General features: G+C 40.6%; 1 protein-coding gene across 1 annotated transcript in view; it reads right to left on the bottom strand.

The window, feature by feature from the left end:
• Positions 1 to 21,617, bottom strand: part of PLD5 (phospholipase D family member 5) — a 382,456-nt gene that overhangs the window by 123,533 nt on the left and 237,306 nt on the right. Inside the window, exon 3 of the mRNA XM_065935649.1 lies at positions 18,319 to 18,487. Coding sequence (XP_065791721.1) covers positions 18,319 to 18,487 — 169 coding nt within the window. The remainder of the gene's footprint in view (positions 1 to 18,318; positions 18,488 to 21,617) is intronic.

The following is a 21,617-nucleotide window of genomic DNA, read 5'->3' as shown; positions in this document are numbered from 1 at the left end:
AGATGCAGAGCAGTGATTCTTGCAATTGGGCCTTAGAAAAGAAAGACACCAAAGATCAAAACCCTAAAGCTTTGGAATGTGAAGGAGCAAAGGACTGGTATGCCTGTGCTAGGGTGCCAGCTGACCGCCGGGAAGAGTGTCTGGCATAATCCAGCCATCTCTTGCCTGGGGCTGGTGAGTACAACCTAAGATCCAACATCCCCAGATGTCAGAGGATGGAGGAGTTGCACCCCCGCTAGGCATGGAAGTTTCTTTTTTGTCTAACCATACTGGTAAAGGTTGCCCCAAGTGGAAGTCATCAAAAGTGACCAAATTTGGGCTTCCCTGGTAGCTCAGTGGTAAAGAATCCACCTGCCAATGTAGGAGACACGACTTTGATCCCTGGTCGGGGAAGATCCCATGACTTTGATCCTTGATCGGGAAAGATCACCACAGAGTGAGTCTGGTTGAGAGCCCGGGAACCACAACTATTGAACCCACGTGCCACAACTACTGAAGCCTGCGTGCCCCAGAGCCCATCCTCTTCAACAAGAGAAGCTACTGCAATCAGAAGCCTGCACACAGCAACTAGAGAGGAGCCTCCATTTCCACCAAGTAGAGAAAAGCCCGCATGCAGCAATGAAGATTCAGCACAGCCAAAAATAAATAAATAAATAAAATTATGAGAAACAAATAAGCCTGAAAAAAAGTGACCAAATTAGTCTACATGCGGAACCTGGAGGCAGCCTCCTCACAAAGTAGGTCTTCCTATAAGGGAGGTTGAATGAGGGCATTAGGTAGTTGCAAATTGCTTTTTAAATGAAGTAAGAAGGGGGAGAGAGAGAAAGAGATATAAGGAGGCAGAGGGAGATGGATAGGGAAAAAACACTTGCTGATTTGCTGATTTCAGGTCTACATAAGTTTCAAATTTACTACGGAGAAGGGAGGCCTTGGCAGTGAGAGGCTCAGACACTGGATATAAGGGAAGATGCCCTTGGTGGGACTTTGTGGGGCTTTCCGGCGAGCTGCCTGCCACCAATATGACCTCCTCTCTGTTAGCTTTGTCACTCTGCCAAGTTGCTATACTCTTGTGATACACCCTGGAAGGCTGGCTGAGGCCTGCATAGCCCAGATTTCTAGAGCCTAGACGCACGGTCATCTCACAGTCACATAAATGTTTGCATTTTTCACTTTCACACGGGGAAAGGGCATATGTAATCTGTGCGTTCTGTGAGTCCCCATGGTTAGTGAGCCAGTATTTTTAAACAAATTTTGTTGTTGTTGTTGTTCCTAGTTAACAATACATTTAGCAAAATGAAACATAGGAGATCTTCTAACCTATCTGTATTTCTGGCTGTGTGCCTTAAATTGATTCCCACTGTGTGATTTTTGTGAGATTTAAAATGAAGACCAGAACTCTCAAACACGAATGAAAACTGAAACTCCAAAAGCTACAGATAGTGGCAGACTATCATTAAATTAAACCTTATTTTTACTTCCCTGATAGCTCAGGGAAGCCCTTTTCCCTCAGCCATGTCCGAGTCTCTGCGACACCATGGACTATACCATCCGTGGAATTCTCCAGGCCAGAATACTGGACTGGGTAGCCTTTCCCTTCTCCAGGGGATCTTCCAAACCTAGGGATTGAACCCATTACCATATGCGCTACCATGGAAACCCGAGAATACTGGAGTGGGTAGCCTATCATATGTGCTGATTACTTACACCAAGAATTCTTAAAATTTTTAATTATAGTGCTCACTTGTAATGAACTTGTGCTGGGGTAGAATTTCTGTACCTGGGCTTGAGGCAGAACTTCTATTAAATTTTGCCTGTTTTCAGTGTCTTACCTCCCAGTCCACACATTTTTGCTAAGACATTCAAAATATAATTTTTTCGAAAGGTATGAAGCACTTATTCTATGCTGAGATCTGCAGTAAGGACTACTGCTTTCTGAGTTAAATTTACTCATTATGTTTTCATAAAGGAATAACAAAAGTACCTTTGGTTTTAAACATCAGTAGTTTAAAGACTTGCTCTTTCTGGTGAGAAACATCAGCCAACATTTTAAACTGAAATAAATCATCTTGAAGAAAGCTAGTGGCTCAGGCACATTGACCTACTTTAAGCCTTTTTTTTTTTTAATCTGCTAAAACCTTATGATAGACAGTATGGTCCTGGAGAGGGATGGAGTGGTACCCCAAGGACAGAGATCCAGTTCAGCCCCTCTGTGACTCTGAAGAGACTGCTTAACCCAAGAGAATAGAGGTTATAAATCCTGCCAATTTCTGTTGACCCAAAACAACTCAAGGGCAGGATAAAATTCCACAATAAAATGTGAAGGGGGAGAAACAAAAATACTGAAGAGAAATCAGAATAAAGTCATGCTCTGTAAGATTAATTCTGGAGATGATATAGAATATGGCGATGGTTTTCAAGATTAACAGTTAAACTCTTCATTTAAATGAAAACTTAAGCTAAGCATCTCCATAAATCCATCTCTGTCCTCTTGTGTGTTTCCCCAGGGCTCCACAGAAAACAACTGTAAAACCACTGAACTCTACCCCTTTATCATACTGAGGTATGATGCAGAATCATTAGAATACTGAAATTGAGAATGTCAGAGCAGGAAGATATCTTTGAGATCAATAATCTACCAATCTCCCCACTTTATAGATAAGGATACTCAGGCCCAAGAAAATTAAGTGATATGCTGATTTTCTATACGCTGATTTACTATACGCTGATTTACTATAATTTTCTCTACATGACCATTTTATGTTAAGGGGGTATTCTTTCTTCAGAAAGGGTATTCTGAAAGAAAGTTACATCCAAGTTTCTTCCTCTCCTTTCCCTCCCAGCTCCAGTATATCCAACTCCTCTGAACTAAGCAGGTGTGGGGCTGGAAGGCATTTAATAACCAGCAGAGTCAGGTTCTGGATACCAACATGCCTGCAGAATCAGTCCCTGTCTAACATGAGTGACTGAGTGCTCCTGTTCTCCAGGAGACTACACAGGAGCCAGGGCAAATCCCGAGGCCTGGGGCTGGGAATGTGAAGTATTACAGGGGGCGGCAGTGGGGAGGGAAGATGCTCTTCAATTGACCTGTGATAGACAGGTTAACCATCTAATACAGCCCCTCCTTCACTTGGAAGAAAGCCATTAATAAGCTGATAAAATCAAACACCAACACACCTAAGAGGATCCAGCAAGAGAGATGCTTGGACACAATGGGCGCAAGAAGACAGAAGGTGGAGCTAAGACACAATGTGAGCACTCAAGGACAGTCAGACATGGCTGGACTAACACTCTACAATCTAGAGCTAAACTAGAAAAATAATTAAAGAATACGGTTGAGACCCAACTCAGTGGCCCAAAGATGGAATGGAAGAAATATCTCAAAGCACAAACAAGCAGGCACACACGCATACATGGAAACATATGGTGACCAGGGGAGAAAAGGGAGATGGATAAATTGAAGATATATACCATGTGGCTAGGGCTTCCCAGGTGGTGCTAGTGGTAAAGAACCCACCTGCCAATGCAGGAGACATGAGAGACACGGGTTCAATCCCTGGATCGGGAAGATCCCCTGGAGGAGGGCAGGGCAACCCACTCCAGTATTCTTGCCTGGAGAATCCTATGGACAGAGGAGCCTGGCGGGCTACAGTCCATGGGGTCACAAAGAGTCAGACACAACTGCAGTGACTTAGCTCACACACACACATCATGTGGCTAATAGGTGTATTGGAAGAGAAAAAGAGACAAAAAGGAGGGGTTTGCAATGAAAGAAGAAAAATGTGTCTAACTTGAGAAAAGATATAGATTTATGTGTGGAAAAGATAATTGAAGACAGAGGCAAATATAATGTGGATAGTCACATATAGGCACATTCTGTAAAATAAATCAACACCAGGGAAAGAGAGGAATTCTTACAAACTCCTGGCCAAAAACAAAACAAAGCAAAAAGGTAACTATCAGGGAAAATAGATTAGATTAGCATGGAGCTAAATGTTGGCAAAATTAAACCAGCATTTGGTGGTAAGAGACTATGGAAGAAAAACAGTGACGCCCAGGAATGTTTTACCTAGTCAAGAATTTTACTGCCAGCATGAAAGAAAAAAATATTTTCAGATATATACAGGTTTAGAGGATGTATTACTATATAACCCATATGAAGAACATATGCAATGAAGGGCTCTAACCAAGTAGCAAATAACACTGAAAGCCAAGAAGGAAGATGATGGGAAGAAATAATTGGTTAGCAGTGTGATATAGATATGTGTTTGATGTATTTGCTAATTAAGAATTCTTAGAAGAGACACATTTTAGCAGAAGGCCTACTAAGAATCTATTACATGCATTCCCTATAGGGGTGCTATTACCCTAAAGGGACTAACAACTGATTCTTTCCTGCTAGTAAGGCAATGCTTAAAATTCTCCAAGCCAGGCTTCAGCAATACGTGAACTGTGAACTTCCAGATGTCCAAGCTGGTTTTAGAAAAGGCAGAGGAACCAGAGATCAAATTGCCAACATCCGATGGTTCATCGAAAAAGCAAGAGAGTTCCAGAAAAACATCTATTTCCATTCTATTGACATATTTGGCATATTCTATATGCCAAAGCCTTTAACGGTGTGGATCATAATATACTGTGGAAAATTCTGAAAGAGATGGGCATACCAGACCACCTGACCTGCCTCTTGAGAAGTCTGTATGCGGGTCAGGAAGCAACAGTCAGAACTAGACATGAAACAACAGACTGTTTCCAAATAGGAAAAGGAGTATGTCAAGGCTATATATTGTCACCCTGCTTATTTAACTTATATGCAAAATACATCATGAGAAATGCTGGGCTGGAGGAAGCACAAGCTGGAATCAAGATTGCCGGGAGACATAATAACCTCAGATACGCAGATGACACCACCCTTATGGCAGAAAGTGAAGAACTCAAGAGCCTCTTGATGAAAGTGAAAGAGTAGAGTGAAAAAGTTGGCTTAAAGTTCAACATTCAGAAAACTAAGATCATGGCATCCGGTCCCATCACTTCATGGCAGATAGATGGGGAAACAGTGGAAACAATGGCTGACTTTATTTTTCTGGGCTCCAAAATCACTGCAGATGGTGATTGCAGTGTGAAATTAAAAGACACTTACTCGTTGGAAGGAAAGTTATGACCAACCTAGACACCATATTATAAAGCAGAGACATTACTTTGCCAACAAAGGTCCATCTAGTCAAGGCTATGGTTTCTCCAGGGATCATGTATGGATGTGAGAGTTGGACTGTGAAGAAAGCTGAGCGCCAAAGAATTGATGCTTTGGAACTGTGGTGTTGGAGAAGACTCTTGAGAGTTCCTTGGACTACAAGGAGATCCAACCAGTCCATCCTAAAGGAGATCAGTCCTGGGTGTTCATTGGAAGGACTGATGTTGAAGCTGAAACTCCAGTACTTTGGCCACCTGATGCGAAGAGCTGACTCATTTGAAAAGACCCTGATGCTGGGAAAAATTGAGAGCAGGAGGAGAAGGGGACGACAAAGGATGAGATGGTTAGATGGCATCGTCGACTCTATGAACATGGTTTGGGTGGACTCCGGGAGTTGGTGATGGACAGGGAGGCCTGGCGTGCTGCGATTCATGGGGTCGCAAAGAGTTGGACACGACTGAGTGACTGAACTGAACTGAAGTGAACTATGTGAGAGTAGAGATGTTTGTGAAAATGAAAGTTACACTTTTTATTAATAAAACACAGATACACATACAGTAAATATGCAATATATCTGTGGTATTAAATTTCTTGGTGGGAAGGATTAGGAAAAAAAATGCCTAAGAACAAGCCTACATGGCTAGCAAACATAAAGTGAAGTCGCTCAGTTGTGTCCAACTCTTTGCGACCCCATGGACTGTAGTCTACCAGGCTCCTCCATCCGTGGGATTTTCCATGACATAAAGAGATGCTTTATGTCAACAAGCGAAGCAGAATGCAAAGCAATAATGAGATCTCTCTTTGTACTCAAAGACATTGAGAAATAATTTACAAGGGGCAGCATATTCTCTTGTCAACAATTTTGGAAAAGAGTACTCTAACATTCTGCTTTTCTTCCACTCAGGAATCTCATATCTAGAGGCCCATCCCAAGGAAACAAAGGCACCAAAATGTGTATGTGTGTGTACTCATGATTATATATATAATCATAAAAGGTTTAAATAAATCGGGATAAAAGGTTTAAATCAGGACTTTCCTTGTGACCCAGTGGTAAAGAGTATGCCTGCCAATACAGGGGACACAGGTTTGAGCCCTGGTCCAGGAAGATTCTGTATGCCTTGGAGCAACTAAGCCCACGCAGCACAATTACTGAACCCAAGCCCCAGAGCCTGTGTTTTGCAGCTACTGAAGCCCATGTGCCCTAGAGTCTGTGCTCCACAATAAGAGAAGCCACCACAAGGGGAAGCCTGCGCACCCCAATTAGAGTAGCCCAAGTCACTGTGACTAGAAAACATCCACATGCAGTGCAATGAAGACCCAGCACAATCAAAAATTTTTGGTACTACATTTACTGGAAAAAAGTTGTTTACAGTTTAGAACAGTTATTAAAATTTTCTTATTTATCTATTATTTACTGAAATATACAAAGTCTGCCAGGGGTCTGAATACAGATACGTGACTGACATATATTTGTCAGTGTCAACTTTTACTCTCAAATACTCTCAAGACAAAGAAAAGTGTCTTTTGAGCAGATTCATTTACTGGATGCATGCTATGTACCAGGGACCTTAATACATGTTGGAGATACATGATAATAAGAAAATACAGCCCAATGTGTCCAATGTTAGGTGGACAAGGTACAGGCCTAGAGGAAATACAGCAAGAAACTAATAACCCAGCCCAAGGTTATTAGCTTGGAAAGTTCCCTCAAAAGGAGGAAGAAAGAAAAAGTATTCCGGGTGGAGGTCTGTGGCAGGGACCTAAGTAGGAGCACATCATGAAGGGTCTTATAAGCCTGGGCAAAGCACCTACACATCATCTGAAAAGAAGTGTGGACCCCTGAAGGATTTTGCCTAGAGAAGGGCATAGTCAAATTTCTGTTCTGAAAGAAAACTCTTGACTATAAAGTGAAGAAGGACTGGTACAGGGCAAGCCTGAAGGCTGAAAGAGAAATTAGAAGGTTAGTGTGAGATAACGTGACCTAAGCTACAGCAGAGTCAATCAAAGTAAAAAAAAAAAAAGGTGGGGGGGAATGATCTCAGGTGTTATGAGACAGCACAGCAATGAACTGGATGGTTAGGTGTGGGCTGAAGAAAAGAGTAGAGTTGGGGATGGTGGCCAGAGACTTTGGCTGCCCTCAGAACATGCCGAAGGAGTATAGAATTCCTTATATGAAGCCATAAGATGTTGGCCATTACATCAGTTCACTAATGTCTTGTGGTCCTGGATCAATCATAGCTCTGGGGACTCAGTGTCACAGACCCAACAACTTAGCTGAGAATGCCCACTTTTTGGGTGATGAGCAACAACAATTACCTGCTTGATAACAGCAAAGAGTATCTACTACGTAGACATGCTGGCTGCCAGTCCAGGATCCACCCCATTAAGAGATTTAATTATTCAGAAGAGTTAATAATCAAGACGCTGTCTAACGACGGTTATTCACAATTATGCACCCTTTGGATATGAACAAAGCCATCCCCATCAGGGACAGATGAAGAGAGATGAATAGGTTCATCATACCAGTAAAGGGGCAGGAAATTGCAAGGAATTAGTATCAGGAGAATCATACTTATCACAGGGACCTGAGCAGCTGGATTCCTACAGTACTAGGAAGTAGCTTTAAGGCTGCTCCAGAGTCCAGTCTGGCTGCAAAAGGTGGGTGGACAATGTGAAATCTTGGCAGAGCATTCAGCAGTGTGGGCAAGAGTGTGGATGGCCCTGCACGAGATGGTAGCCTGTGATGTGACTGGGGCAAGGGAGGAATGCCAAGGTGTGTCCAACACTGCAGCTCTTCCACAATCACTTCTCAGCCAGCAAAGAGTCCTGCACAGAATGGAAGCAAAATTCCTTCAAGTCCTCTCTCCCAGTGGTCCCAGCATTCCTAGGTAGCAACCATGAGAGTTTCCTACATGTTCCCTCAAAACCCCATTGTTTTAAGAAACCAGTTCAGACTCTTTAACCCTCTAACCGTATTTCTAAGAATGGATACTGAGTAAATGAGCAAAAAGAAAAAAATGGTTTGCACAGAAATACTGACTTCAGGAGAATTCATTTCTGAAAAAAGAAATAGCTTAAATGTTCAATAATAGAGAAATAGTTACATATGTTTAATCTGGTATGTACACTACATTTGTATATTAGGCAGCCAATTTAAAATGATGTTTACCAGGGTTTCTAATAGCATGGAAAGATATTTATGGTGTGACATTAAGTTCAAAATTAAGATACAAGTTTCTTTATATGAGCCCATGTATATAATTATGCTTAAAATAACCATTACAAAATGTTTGCTGATGATCACATGGATGATTTTGTTCTCTTTCATTTCTGTTGTTTTTTTTTAATAGTAAGGAACTATTAGTATTTCACGGGGTCACAAAGAGTTGGACACAACTGAGTGACTGAACAACAACAAAATTAATATTCAAATGGGAAAAAAATCCAACCTATTTTTTTAAAAAGAAATTTCCAAAAACATAAATTGACCTTATGAAAGTGAAAGTCTAGAGAGAAAACAGCATATAGGCAAACAAAACTAAGATAAGACAATTTAAAAGAAAAGCTATTATTTAATGAAAACATTAATAATTGAGAAGAATCTCCTTGGATTCATGATTTATTCATGTCTCTTTGATTGGATTCTAAAAGAATCAAAGAGGTTAAACTCTTGCTAATCATAGTGTTTATGAGTTTATATCTGAATGATGATTTCCCTTGAAAATATACTGGAAAGCAAGCAAGAATATAATTAGAATTATTCAACAGATGGGGAAGCAAAAGCATAGAGAAGCAGCAGGAATTCACTAAGAAACAGAGAGGACCAGAATGAGTCCCACATTTGTAGAAATTAAATTCCTCTTTTAATTTTACATGGTAATCATGTTGGATTCTAGCATAGTATAAAGCACCCAGTGAGAACTCATTATTTGTTACTATAATTAAACTGACTTGAACCAGATTTGTAGTGTGTACCCAAATAAGTCATTGTGAACAACATTCATGAATTTAGTAATAAACACTAACACAGGCGATAAATGGTCAAAGGCTATTCTATGCCCTTTTTGCATATTAACTAATTTAATCTACACAATGACCTATGAGGTAGGTTCTGTTATCACCTTGATTTTGCTGAAGAGAAAATTGAGGCACAGAGAGTTCAGCATCTAACTCAAAGTCACACAGCCAATAAGTGGATAAAAAGAAATATAAACTGTGCTCCTGACTCTACAATCTGTCTACCACTGATAACTGCCTATCACTCATTGTCTAGAGACAGAATTCTGACTTATGCATTTCAAAACAATCTCCTGGATCATTAAAGTTTCAAACATGCTACTTCCTAAATTGAGCAAATACTGTTATATTTTTAAAATCATAGTTTTTCAAAATTAAACAACTGTGATACATCATCATGGTTCACTGTAGACCAGTAACTAATTGATTTCATATAAATGCATCTCTTTAAGAAAGCCCAGAGATAAATCCATGCACCTATGGACACCTTATCTTTGACAAAGGAGACAAAAATATAAAATGGAGAAAAGACAATCTCTTTAACAAGTTGTGCTGGGAAAACTGATCAACCACCTGTAAAGAATGAAACTAGAATACTTTTTAAAACCATACATAAAAATAAACTCAAAATGGATTGAAGATCTAAATGTGAGACCAGAAACTATAAAACTCCTAGAGGAAAACATAGACAAAACCCTCTCTGACATAAATCACAGCAAGATCCTCTATGACCCACCTCCCAGAGTAATGGAAATAAAAGCAAAAATAAACAAATGGGGTCTAATTAAACTTAAAAACTTTTGCACAACGAAATAAACTAAAAGCAAGGTGGAAAGACAGCCTTCAGAGTGGGAGAAAATAATAGCAAATGAAGCAACTGACAAAGAATTAATCTCAAAAATATACAAACAGCTCATGCAGCTCAATACCAGGAAAATAAATGACCCAATCAAAAAATGGGCCAAAGAACTAAACAGACATTTCTCCAAATAAGACATACAGATGGCTAACAAACACATGAAAAGATGCTCAACTTCCTTCATTATCAGGGAAATGCAAATCAAAACCACAATGAGGTACCATCTCACGCCGATCAGAATGACTGCTATCAAAAAGTCTACAAACAATAAATGCTGGAGAGGGTGCAGAGAAAATGGAACTCTCTCACACTGTTGATGGGAATGCAAACTAGTACAGCCGCTATGGAGAACAGTGTGAAGATTCCTTAAAAAACTGGAAATAGAACTGCCATATGACCCAGCAATCCCACTGCTGGGTGTACGCACTGAGGAAACCAGAATTGAAAGAGACACGTGTACCCCAATGTTCATCGCAGCACTGTTTACAATAGCTAGGACATGGAAGCAACCTAGATGTCTATCAGCAGACAAATGGATAAGAAGGTTGTGGTACATATACACAATGGAATATTACTCAGCCATTAAAAAGAACACATTTGAATCAGTTCTAGTTCCGTTCAGTTGCTCAGTCATGTCTGACTCTGCGACCCCATGAACCACAGCATGCCAGGCCTCCCTGTTCATCACCAACTCATAGAGTCCACCCAAACCCATGTCCATTGAGTCAGTGATGCCATCCAACCATCTCATCCTATGTCATCCCCTTCTCCTGCCTTCAATCTTTCCCAGCATCAGGATCTTTTCCAATGAGTCAGCTCTTCGCATCAGGTGGCCAAAGTATTGGAGTTTCAGCTTCCATATCAGTCCTTCCAATGAACACCCAGGACTGATCTCCTTTAGGAAGGACTGGTTGGATCTCCTTGTAGTCCAAGGGACTCTCAAGAGTCTTCTCCAACACCACAGTTTAAAAGCATCAATTCTTTGGTACTCAGCTTTCCTTATAGTCCAACTCTCACATCCATACGTGACCATTGGAAAAACCATAGCCTTGACTAGATGGACCTTTATTGACAAAGTAATGTCTTTGCTTTATAATATGCTGTCTAGGTTGGTCATAACTTTCCTTCTGAGGAGTAAGTGTCTTTAATTTCATGGCTGCAGTCACCATCTGCAGTGATTTTGGAGCCCAGAAAAATAAAGTCAGCCATTGTTTCCACTGTTTCCCCATCTATCTGCCATGAAGTGATGGGACTGGATGCCATGACCTTAGTTTTCTGAATGTTGAGCTTTAAACCAACTTTTCACTCTCCTCTTTCACTTTCATCAAGAGGCTCTTGAGTTCTTCACTTTCTGCCATAAGGGTGGTGTCATCTGCATATCTGAGGTTATTGATATTTCTCCCGGCAATCTTGATTCCAGCTTGTGCTTCCTCCAGCCCAGCGTTTCTCATGATGTATTCTGCATATAAGTTAAATAAGCAGGGTGACAATATATAGCCTTGATGTATTCCTTTGGAGAAGACCCTTGAGTGTCCCTTGGACTGCAAGGAGATCCAACCAGTCCATCCTAAAGGAGATCAGTCCTGAATATTCATTGGAAGGACTGATGTTGAAGCTGAAAGTCCAATCCTTTGGCCACCTGATGCAAAGAACTGACTCATTGTAAAGACCTTGATGCTGGAAAAGTTTGAAGGTGGGAGGAGAAGGGGACGACAGAGGATGAGATGGTTGTATGGTATCACCCACTCAATGGACATAAGTTTGAGTAAACTCTGGGAGTTGGTGATGGACAGGGAGGCCTGGCATGCTGCAGTTCATGGGGTTGCAAAGAGTCGGACATGACTGAGCGGCTGAACTGAATGAGGTGGATGAAACTGGAGCCTTTATATAGAACGAAGTAAGTCAGAAAGAAAAAAACCAATACAGTATATCCACGCATATATATTGGAATTTAGAAAGATGGTAACAATGACCCTGTATGTGAGACAGTAAAAGAGACGCAGATATAAAGAACAGACTTTTGGACTCTATGGGAGAAGGTGAGGGTGGGATGATTTGAGAGAACAGCATTAAAACATGTATACTGTCATATGTAAAAGAGATGATCAGTCCACGTTCGAAGCATGAAATAGGGCACTCAAAGCTGGTGCACTGGGACAACCCCGAGGGGTGGGATGGGGAGGGAGGTGGGAAGGGGGTTTGGGATGGGCGGCACATGTACACCCATGGCTGACTCATGTCAATGTATAGCAAAAACTACCACAATACTGTGAAGTAATTAGCCTCCAATTAAAATAAATTAATTTTAAAAAAAGAATGAGAAAGATTCAGTCATAGCTCATTAATTAGTTTTTTTGTTTTCTTCCAGAAAACTCATAGAGAATAGGATTTTTATGATCAATGAATTTGGTAGCTCTACTAATAAGCCTTTGCCAAATCATATTTTCTGACTTTTCCTAAACAGTCTTGATTTCATAAAACTCCATCATTTTATCCCATAAATTAGCAATCAAGTTGTCTTAGAAATTCAATATTTCACTGTGTAAACTCATCATCTAGACAGAAAGAAACAAAACCCTTAGCTCAACCATGCATTTTGATTAAATATGAAAATATTATTTCCATGGAACTGTAGGCCACACTAGCCCTTAACATGACTGTGATGTAGAGGGAGGTCACTGCCCAGTTTCTTTTAGCACAGGAGGAAACAACTACCAAAAGATTAACAATACCCAGTGCAAGCGGGAAAGACAAAATGAATTTTTCAGGGTGGGAATTAAAACAGCAACCCTCTGTTGACACAGATTAAAATGCATTTTTAATGAGGGCTTCTGTTTCCAGGCAAATAAAAAAAACAAAAAAACAAAACGCTTTCATCATTCTGTTAGTAATGACCATAGCTCACTCTTGGGCTTCCCAGGTGGTGCTAGTGATAAAGAACCTGCCTGCCACTTCAGAAGATGTAAGAGACATGGGTTCAATCCCTGGGTCAGGAAGATCCCCTGGAGGATAGCACCGCAACCCACTCCGGTATTCTTACCTGGGGAATCCCATGGACAGAGGAGCCTGAGGGGCTACTGTCCATGGGGTCGCAAAGAGCCAGACACAACTGAAGCGACTTAGCATACACACATAGCTCACTCTTGTGAAATGGCATCCAGAGAGGACACAGACATCCAGAGAACACACAGATGTCATGTGCCATGTTTATCTCTGTCCCCTTTCTGCTGAGCTGGGGCCTGCCTGCCACTGGCTATACCATTCCTTGGTGTATTTTGCTTACAGCTGCAGGATGATAAGTAGATGGGCTGCTTTTCAATTATAGTTCCTACTTATCTGGTTACCATTTATGGTTCCCACTTAGGAATTTTCAGACTCTGTTGGTTTAGAAGTAAACATTGTGTTCCTTGAAATAAAAATATTTTCTTTTAAAAATATATTAATGGAAAAAAGTTTCAAAATTGAGTCAATTTTCATGATACTGGGTCACCTTAAAAATTTTTAGTTAGCTCACTTGAGTAATTAAGATGTGAATTTCTTTTTCTTAGCTCAATAAGAAATTGTTTGTTTTCTGTGTGCAATAAGCCAATCAATAACCATATCCCAGTAATTATGATGGCATGGTAAAACTAAAAGGTCCAAAGGTTAGTCACCTCAAATTTAAAATTTGGGTAAAATCTTGAATTTTCTATTTCCATTTGAAAGATAAAGTCAGGTAGAATTTAAATCAAATGGTCTTTCAGTCTGTACCTTCCTTTGTAGAAATGGTAAAACTTGATGGCCTGGAGAGAACAGGATATGGGTCCTGTAAGAACACCTGAAAAGAAAAAGCTGGCCCCAAGGACCTTTCTTTTTTCCATTTCTAATCTCTGTACAATTACACCTATGGTGTGGTGAGAGGGTAGGAAGGAGTGAGCCAGGCTCTAAAAATAATCTCTGAAAGGCCAAGACATGTGGTACTTGGACAAGTTCTTCTGGGCCTTTGTATCCTAAGTCCTTCTGTGAACACTGCTCTAGGACTTGAGGGTCAGATGAGGGGAGATGGGAAATGGAGCAAACTGGGCAGCAAGCACTCTATTCCAACCAAGAAAAGCTTGCTCTTTCTTTAAAGACCACAGTCCGTGCCTGGTGTCTGACCAGTGGCAGTCACTTGGCCACCAATGGACCAGAGGAAGAGGAGAAAAGCCACTGTCTTTTTGCCGTACTGAGGCAGGAGATAGATGAGATCCAAGTTAGGCATTTACAATTGGCCCCCTGTTTACATTTCATGGGGCAGGAAAAAGGTGAGCTTCAGGCTGTACACTTACAACTGGCTTCCTGTCTGCATTTCCTGAGACATGAGATAGGTGGGTTCCAGGTTAGGCATTTATGATCACCCTCCTGTTTATTCTTCAAAACAGAAATAAGAACAGAAACAGGGTAAATAGCCAGGCTCTGTCTCCTGTGGACACCTGAAGATAACAGTCATGGCAACCACAAAGAGGCACTAAACTCTGTTTGAGAAAAGGATCAGGACGTGGTGTATTTTTTTGTCCTTGGGGCAAGGGAGATACTACACATGCACAGAAGGACTCCTTGGGGGTCAAAAGGCAGGGGATGGCCACTAGGCCATACGTCTTGCAATTTTCCTTCCCAGACACCTTGAGCTGGACTCCAACTTGGCAGAGGGTTACGTGCACATCTTGGGGAGGGTCGTGAGACAAATTAATCAGAGGCGCAAAACAAGATGATGGCCAGAGGGTGGACAAAGACCCAGTGAGGGTAGACAAAGACAAAGTGCCCCCTTACAAAGGATTTAAATTTTTCAAAGGTGCAACTCTCTTCCAGAGTTTGCCCATGCTTCTTTCTGTGTTGTACTCTGATTTTCTCTTTTGCCTTCCACCTCCTTGTCAGAATTTTCTTTTCAAGACAGGTAAGGACTGGGGATTTAGGCTCTAGCTGCTGGCCTTCATGGTCCAGTGGACAGGAATTCCGGTCTACACCTGGGTGACCAGGGATCCATTCTCGGTCAGGGAACTAAGATCTCACTTTCAGCTACTGCTCACTGCTGCATGCGCCCATAGTAGGAACCCTGTGAACATTGCTGTCAACCTCCCCCCTTTCTCCTGTTCATCACCTCTCACAGGGCATGGCACTCAGCGCCAGGAGCAGGCAGGAGTAGGGAGAGTTATTTATGCAATCAGTCTCACATTCTGCTTGAATCCATTTAATTTCCAAAGCAGGTAAAGCCCCTCTATTCCTCATGTCTGCAAATGCAGTCTTCTCCTTGTAAAGGGGCAAAGTGAAATTAACTCAAAACTGCAGAAAACCAGTTGGTGTTAAACTGTAAAGGAGCCTGGGGCTGTTAGGAGAATGAGAGGCAGTCAAGAGGCAACTCTGGTGGGAGTAGAGTGATTCCACTGGAAGATATCAGTTCACACCTAGGGTCTCCTCCTAAAGGTTTGCTGGATGAGCTCAATAATAACCAGGCTGTTGTTACTGTTATTGATCTTTAGTCGCTCAGTCATGTCTGACTCTTTGAGACCCCATGGACTGCAGCTGGCCAGGTTCCTCTGTCCATGGAATTCTCCAGGCAAGAATACTGGAGTGGGTTGCAATTTTCTTCTTCAGGGGATCTTTCCGATCTAGGGATCAAACCCATGTTTACTGCATTGACAGGTGGGTTCTTTACTGCTGAGCCATTGGGGAAGCCCTTACTTAATATTTACTACTTAACAAATATTTACTGAGCACTTAGTATGCATCAAGCACCATGCTAGGCACCATTAAGCAAAACAGACTGGGAGCCTCACTCATCCATTTCATCACTGCCCTGTGAGCAGTGCTGAATACTAACCATAATGTAACTTTATGAGCCATGACACAGAAAGGCCATGGCATTCTCTAATGACCCATCTTCTCCCAGAGTCTGAACACTAAAAGGGTTTGCTGGGTTCACAGAACAAGAGGTTGGAATGATGTAGTTCAACTCTTTTCCAAGGTTTGCAAGCATACAAACCACCTGGGAATTTGGCTGCCAACAGTTCCTCCCATTCCTGTACATGCATATCCCTCCTGGAGTCTCTTGTCCCTCCAGTGATTGTGGCCTGGCCATGTGACTATTTCGGACTTAGAGAATGTAGTAAAGTTCTGGGAGCCCAAACATCAAGAGGTCTTATAGTTTTCATTTGCAATCTCCTGGGATCCAATTGCCCTATAAAAACCTTGGTTTAGATTACTGAATGATGAGTGTCCACATGTAGAGAACAAACCTGTCTGGCCTTCAATCAGCCCAGGCTCAGCTACCCTCCTACCTCCACACAACGGTATAAGTAATGCCAGCCAGCACTACTAGAGCCAAAGAACTGTCAGCCAACTCACAGAATCACAGGAAATAATAATGAGTAACTTTTGGAGTTGTTTGTGAAACCACAATAGAAAATTAAATAGAAACTATTGCTGAACTTAAAGCATGAGGCATTGGCTATGGGACTGGGTGGTGGGATGGATTGGAATCTCATTTTGTTACTCAAGGCTGGAAGAACAGGGAAGAAATTGTTTTCAAGTCCTTGAGAAAGTAATGGTAAAAAGTTTAGCAATGCTACTGTCTGCTGTAAAGTAGGAGACAGAAAATATGACGAATGGGTTTGGAAATCTGGCTAAGGCAATTTTCAGGCCGGTTATCAAAGCTTTGGTGGTACATGATAAGAAGGAACTAGTTTGTTTTCATGTAGAACTTTGAGAGAAATGCAGAAAATCTAGGACAGTCTCTCAATTTAGCAAAACATTCTCAAAGTGAGAAATGGCTTCAGGGTAAAGAGCAAATCAAGATTGTGGTTGTAAGAGTCCTTGTTGAGTCTTCTGATGGATTAAAAGTGGGAGGTGACAGACCATCTCAGACAAAAGGACTCCTGGAAGTGAGAAGAGTGAGGTTCTGAAGGATCTTGAATCACCATCGGAGGTAGAAAAAGACCCACCTGTGAGTTATTAGCCTTTTGCTAATAGAGTGGATTATCACTGAATACATAGAAGGTCTACAAAAGTTTTTAAGGGGCTGTTCCATTTTGGACTATTTAAAAAGGGACAGGGATGGTTTAAAACAAAAAGAGGTCTCTTGGGCCTCAGATTTCTACTGGCAGAAAGTCAACTAAGAAAATAAGTCTGAAGCAAACACAGACTTATTTTATTACGGAAAAGAAAGAAAAGCACAGGGGGTGGAGCAATGAGTTTCTGAGAACAGTAGACTAGGAAAGCACTCCTAGGAAGCAGAACTAGGTCCCAATCTACAAACATTCCCTGTTCTCCAAGTTCAGAAAACTGGTTGATGTGTCAGGCTGGCTTTCAAATCTACTGTGGACTCACGGGGCTTCCCAGGTGGGGCTAGTGGTAAAGAACACACCTGCCAATGCAGGAGACATAAGAGATGAGGGTTCGATCCCTGGGTTGGGAAGATCCCTTGAAGGAGGGCATGGCAACCCACTACACTATCCTTGTTTGGAGAATCTCATGGACAGAGGAACCTGACGGGCTACAGTCCATAGGATCGCAAAGATTTGGACATGACTGAATCAACTTAGCACATACACATGTGGACTCATGACTAATTTAAGTTTAGGCCAATGGTCATACACTTGATAGCTCAGTGCTCTCAAGGTTGTACCGACATAAAGGAAAACACACGAATGATTACCAGGATTATTTTCATATCTCCAAGATAACTTTTCATTCAGAAATCATTTTGATCATTTAGTCAGTTTTCTAAAGGTTGTTCCTATAACTAGTAAACTTCTTTTTCCTATTCACCCAAATATGACAAGCAAGAATATACAGCTATACTGGAAAGGGTGACTTCACTATTTAAACAGTTGGCTCTGTGCCACAAAGACAAATTAAGACACCAACGAACCAAACAAATGCCTCAGCAAGCAGTTACAGAATTAGAACTGAAAAAACACAGGTTGTGCAAAGTAGAATTCTGCAGTGTGCCATCAACAGACACCACAATGGGAAGACACCCCTGAAGTTGTCCGATACAGCATAAAGAGCCTATTGTTTGCAAAGATGAGATGTGATTTTGCCCTTGAAAGCCTGGCATTCTAGTAGAAACTGAGCAACTGTTGATTAACAATGGCACATACATATAAATGTAATAATGAACATGGACTATGGGTATAGACAGAAAAAATGAACTTGAACTTGAGGAGTGGAAGCAAGAATACTACAGGGTATAAAATGCACAAAAGTCAAATCATCACACACAGTAGAGGATGCAGCTTACCTGACATGCTGATGGATGACTGTGGTTGAGATCCCAATGGGAAGATACTATGTCAACAGACTTTTTGGCCATGCTGAGTAAATTCATCCAGCCTTGGAAAAGTGATAAGTGAAATGGTGCATTTTCTGAATAGTTAAGGCCTTCAGGAATATTTTCCACCAGGGCAATTCTTAGAAAAGATTTTGAAAAACAAACAAACAAACAAAATCTAGTCAAATTTGAAGCCACAGATCTTTACACATACATATAGAGACATCTGAAAAATATTCTTTACTCTTTCTGAAAGTATATGTTCCTCATAATTTACACTTTTCATTAAAGGACTTTAATATTTCCCCTATACTAACCTACTGTGTTCTGAGTTTATGCTCTGCTTCTCCCCAGTTAGCCCTCATATTTCAGAAAATCATGGTATATATCCCTAATGTCCAATGTCAAACTAGCCTTGAGAAAAAATCCAGAGTATCCTACACAAGCATCTTCCTCTAGTAATATTTCTTTTTTCCCCTTACAGTAATGCAATTTTTAAAAAAGATATTACTTCTGAGAGTTACTTAAGACCATAAATTAATTTTGCATATCTCTAGTTTCTAGTATAATGTTGAACATATAACAGAACTAGTTCAGAAACAAAAACATTGTTAGGCTTATTACTACTAGAAAATAAAAATAGTAAGTGCTATTACTATTGCTTAGAACCTCTGTTAATGCTTTGCAGCCTAAGACATAAAATGATACTAAGAAGGAAATTTTAAAACTTGCCTGTTGCAGGGATTTATTAAAGTTGGAGATAGGGAATGTATAAAATAATATCAATAACCAAGCCCTAAAAAAACTGCAGGGGCTTCCCTGGTGGCTCAGTGGTAAAGAATCTGCTTGCTGATGCAGAAGATCGAGTTTGATCCCTGGGTGGGGAAGAGTCCCGGGAGAAGGAAACAGCAACCCACTACAGTGTTCTTGCTTGGAAAATTCCACAGACAGAGGAGACTGGTGGGCTACAGTCCATGGGATCACAAAAAGTCACCCACAGCTGAACGACTAAGCACTATAACCACTGCAGAATGGGCTTCCAGAGATTAAACAACAACAAACAAACTACAACCAGTAACATCCGAATAAATGTGCCTTCTCTTTTTATACCAATACTTCCTCATTTATTGACAACATGAACACTATGGCTTCCCTTGGTGCTGTGTGCTTTTCACTTCTGAGTTACCCCAGGTGACACGTAACATTTTAATAAAGGGATGAACATTTTTTTTTCCAGTTTAAGAAACGTAAATTCTCCTGCAACTCTTGATGGGAAGCTCCAAACTCTTATGAAGTTATTTGTAAGCCCTTCCAGAACAAAGATCTTTTTTATTCAAAGCTAGGTATCCCTAGAGCTGGATACATAATTAGGGCTCAAGAAATACTTATAGAATGAATTTCAGTTTCCAATGTAGAAACCAGAACTTCTCAATAAAACTGCTAACTGTGTCTCTTAATAAGACTTGCTCCATTTAGCCAGTTTTAGAAACAAAAACAATACTCATAGTAAAATGTCTATGTATTTGATGAATATCAAGTTCAAATAAGGTTTGGGTATATGTCTTACAGACATCCACAAATTTAGGGTCCAATCACTCAACTGCTATCCACAACTGAATTAAAAATTTTTGGAGCCGTTAGGAGCACAGAACAAGCAGATCACTCACTGTACACAACACAAAAAGGACTGCAACAAAACTCTCTAGTTCTCTGGAATTTATAATCCAGTGAAAGAGCTTGTCTCATATGTAATGACTTAAATAGGAAGTAGACTTTAAGAAATGGCAAAACAAGAGTAAGGATTAATTAGATGGATAATGCACCATCTAAAGTTCCACTGGAGCATGAGCAGAAAAGAAAAAGTAATTAAGTTAGGAGCACCTGGAACTGAAGAAAGTGGGAATTGAGTCTGCAAAGATAGAATTATTTTTATAGGTGAGCTGGAAGAGAAAGATATTTTAGGAAGAAGGAGGAACTTTTAAAACATGGTATATTTGGATACTTGAGAGTCGGGTGGCCAAGGGGAGTGTGAGGTGGAAGAGTTGTGGCAGGGGCTTGCCATGGTGGAGAAGGCTGGCAACGTCTGTAGGGACCACACTGTAGTGGTTGTGAAGCAAAAAGAGAAGCTTGGACTTAACTGTGATACTTTTGAGAGTGACCACGTACATTTTAGGGGTCTAACTCTGACAGCACACCTGTATACCATTGAAAGAAGATGACAGTCACTAAAAGGTCCATTGAAACTGACAAGGAACATGATTAAGAGAGATTATCAAGGCAAAAAAGAAGAGAAAACTAGCTCATGACCTAATGTGGGAGGAATGTCTACATTATTCTGGTTAGTAGCATATGAAACAGATGAGAAGATTCAGAAGTGACCAGAAGAGTCAGGAAGACAAGAGAGGTCCAGGAGAATGCAGTGTTTGGGAAGCCAAAGTGAGAGAGGGTAAAAAAGGTGGAGATGGGATATTTTTATCCACATCAAAGCCTTTGAAGGCAAGATGTTGAAGCTGGATATTTTAATTCTATCCACACTTAAAGTCCAATTATCTATATTAACAGTAGCTAGACATAGCATGAAGAAACAATCCCAGGTAATCAGCAATGTTGGTCCCCCCTACAACTAAGGAATATATTTTAAAATCAAACAAAAAAAGGATCCCAATAAACAAAATAAAAATAGAACATCATTTAACAAATAGAACTAAGTAGTTTCAATTTTACCTCAATATAAAAGTCATGCTGAGAAAGACAAAGAAAAGAGTCAAGAAACCCTGATAAACCAAACATACACAACAATGGATATACAGTAACTGTACAGTTGTAAGTGGTTCTGCACCAGCCCTTTCTTCATACCACACACATGGTTTCTGCTAGGCATACCATACGGATTCCCAATTTCTTTTAGAAATCTTTAGACCAGATATTCTTAATCTTGGATGCATGAATAGAATTTAGGGTGACCTGTGAGCTTGATCTTTATTTTCCTTCATCTCTAACTGAAATTTAATATTCCCCTCAGTTACAGACATAGGCAAAAAATTATAGGAATATTAAAAGAACCTGTGAATCTGTTATCATTAAAAACTTTCATACCATGGTACAATTACTATTACTGATATCTCCAAGTATTAATATTTATCATTACTTTGAAATTATGGGAATCATCAGATCTTATTATCTCTTGAATAAGTAGTATAGAATACACATTACTATACCACATTTAAAAAGATATTTTAGATAACTTTATTTTAATGTTACTGGTTTTC

The sequence above is a fragment of the Muntiacus reevesi genome, chromosome 5 (genome assembly GCF_963930625.1).
Source record: "Muntiacus reevesi chromosome 5, mMunRee1.1, whole genome shotgun sequence".
Lineage (NCBI taxonomy): Eukaryota > Metazoa > Chordata > Mammalia > Artiodactyla > Cervidae > Muntiacus > Muntiacus reevesi.
This window is presented reverse-complemented; position numbering and strand designations above follow the sequence as displayed.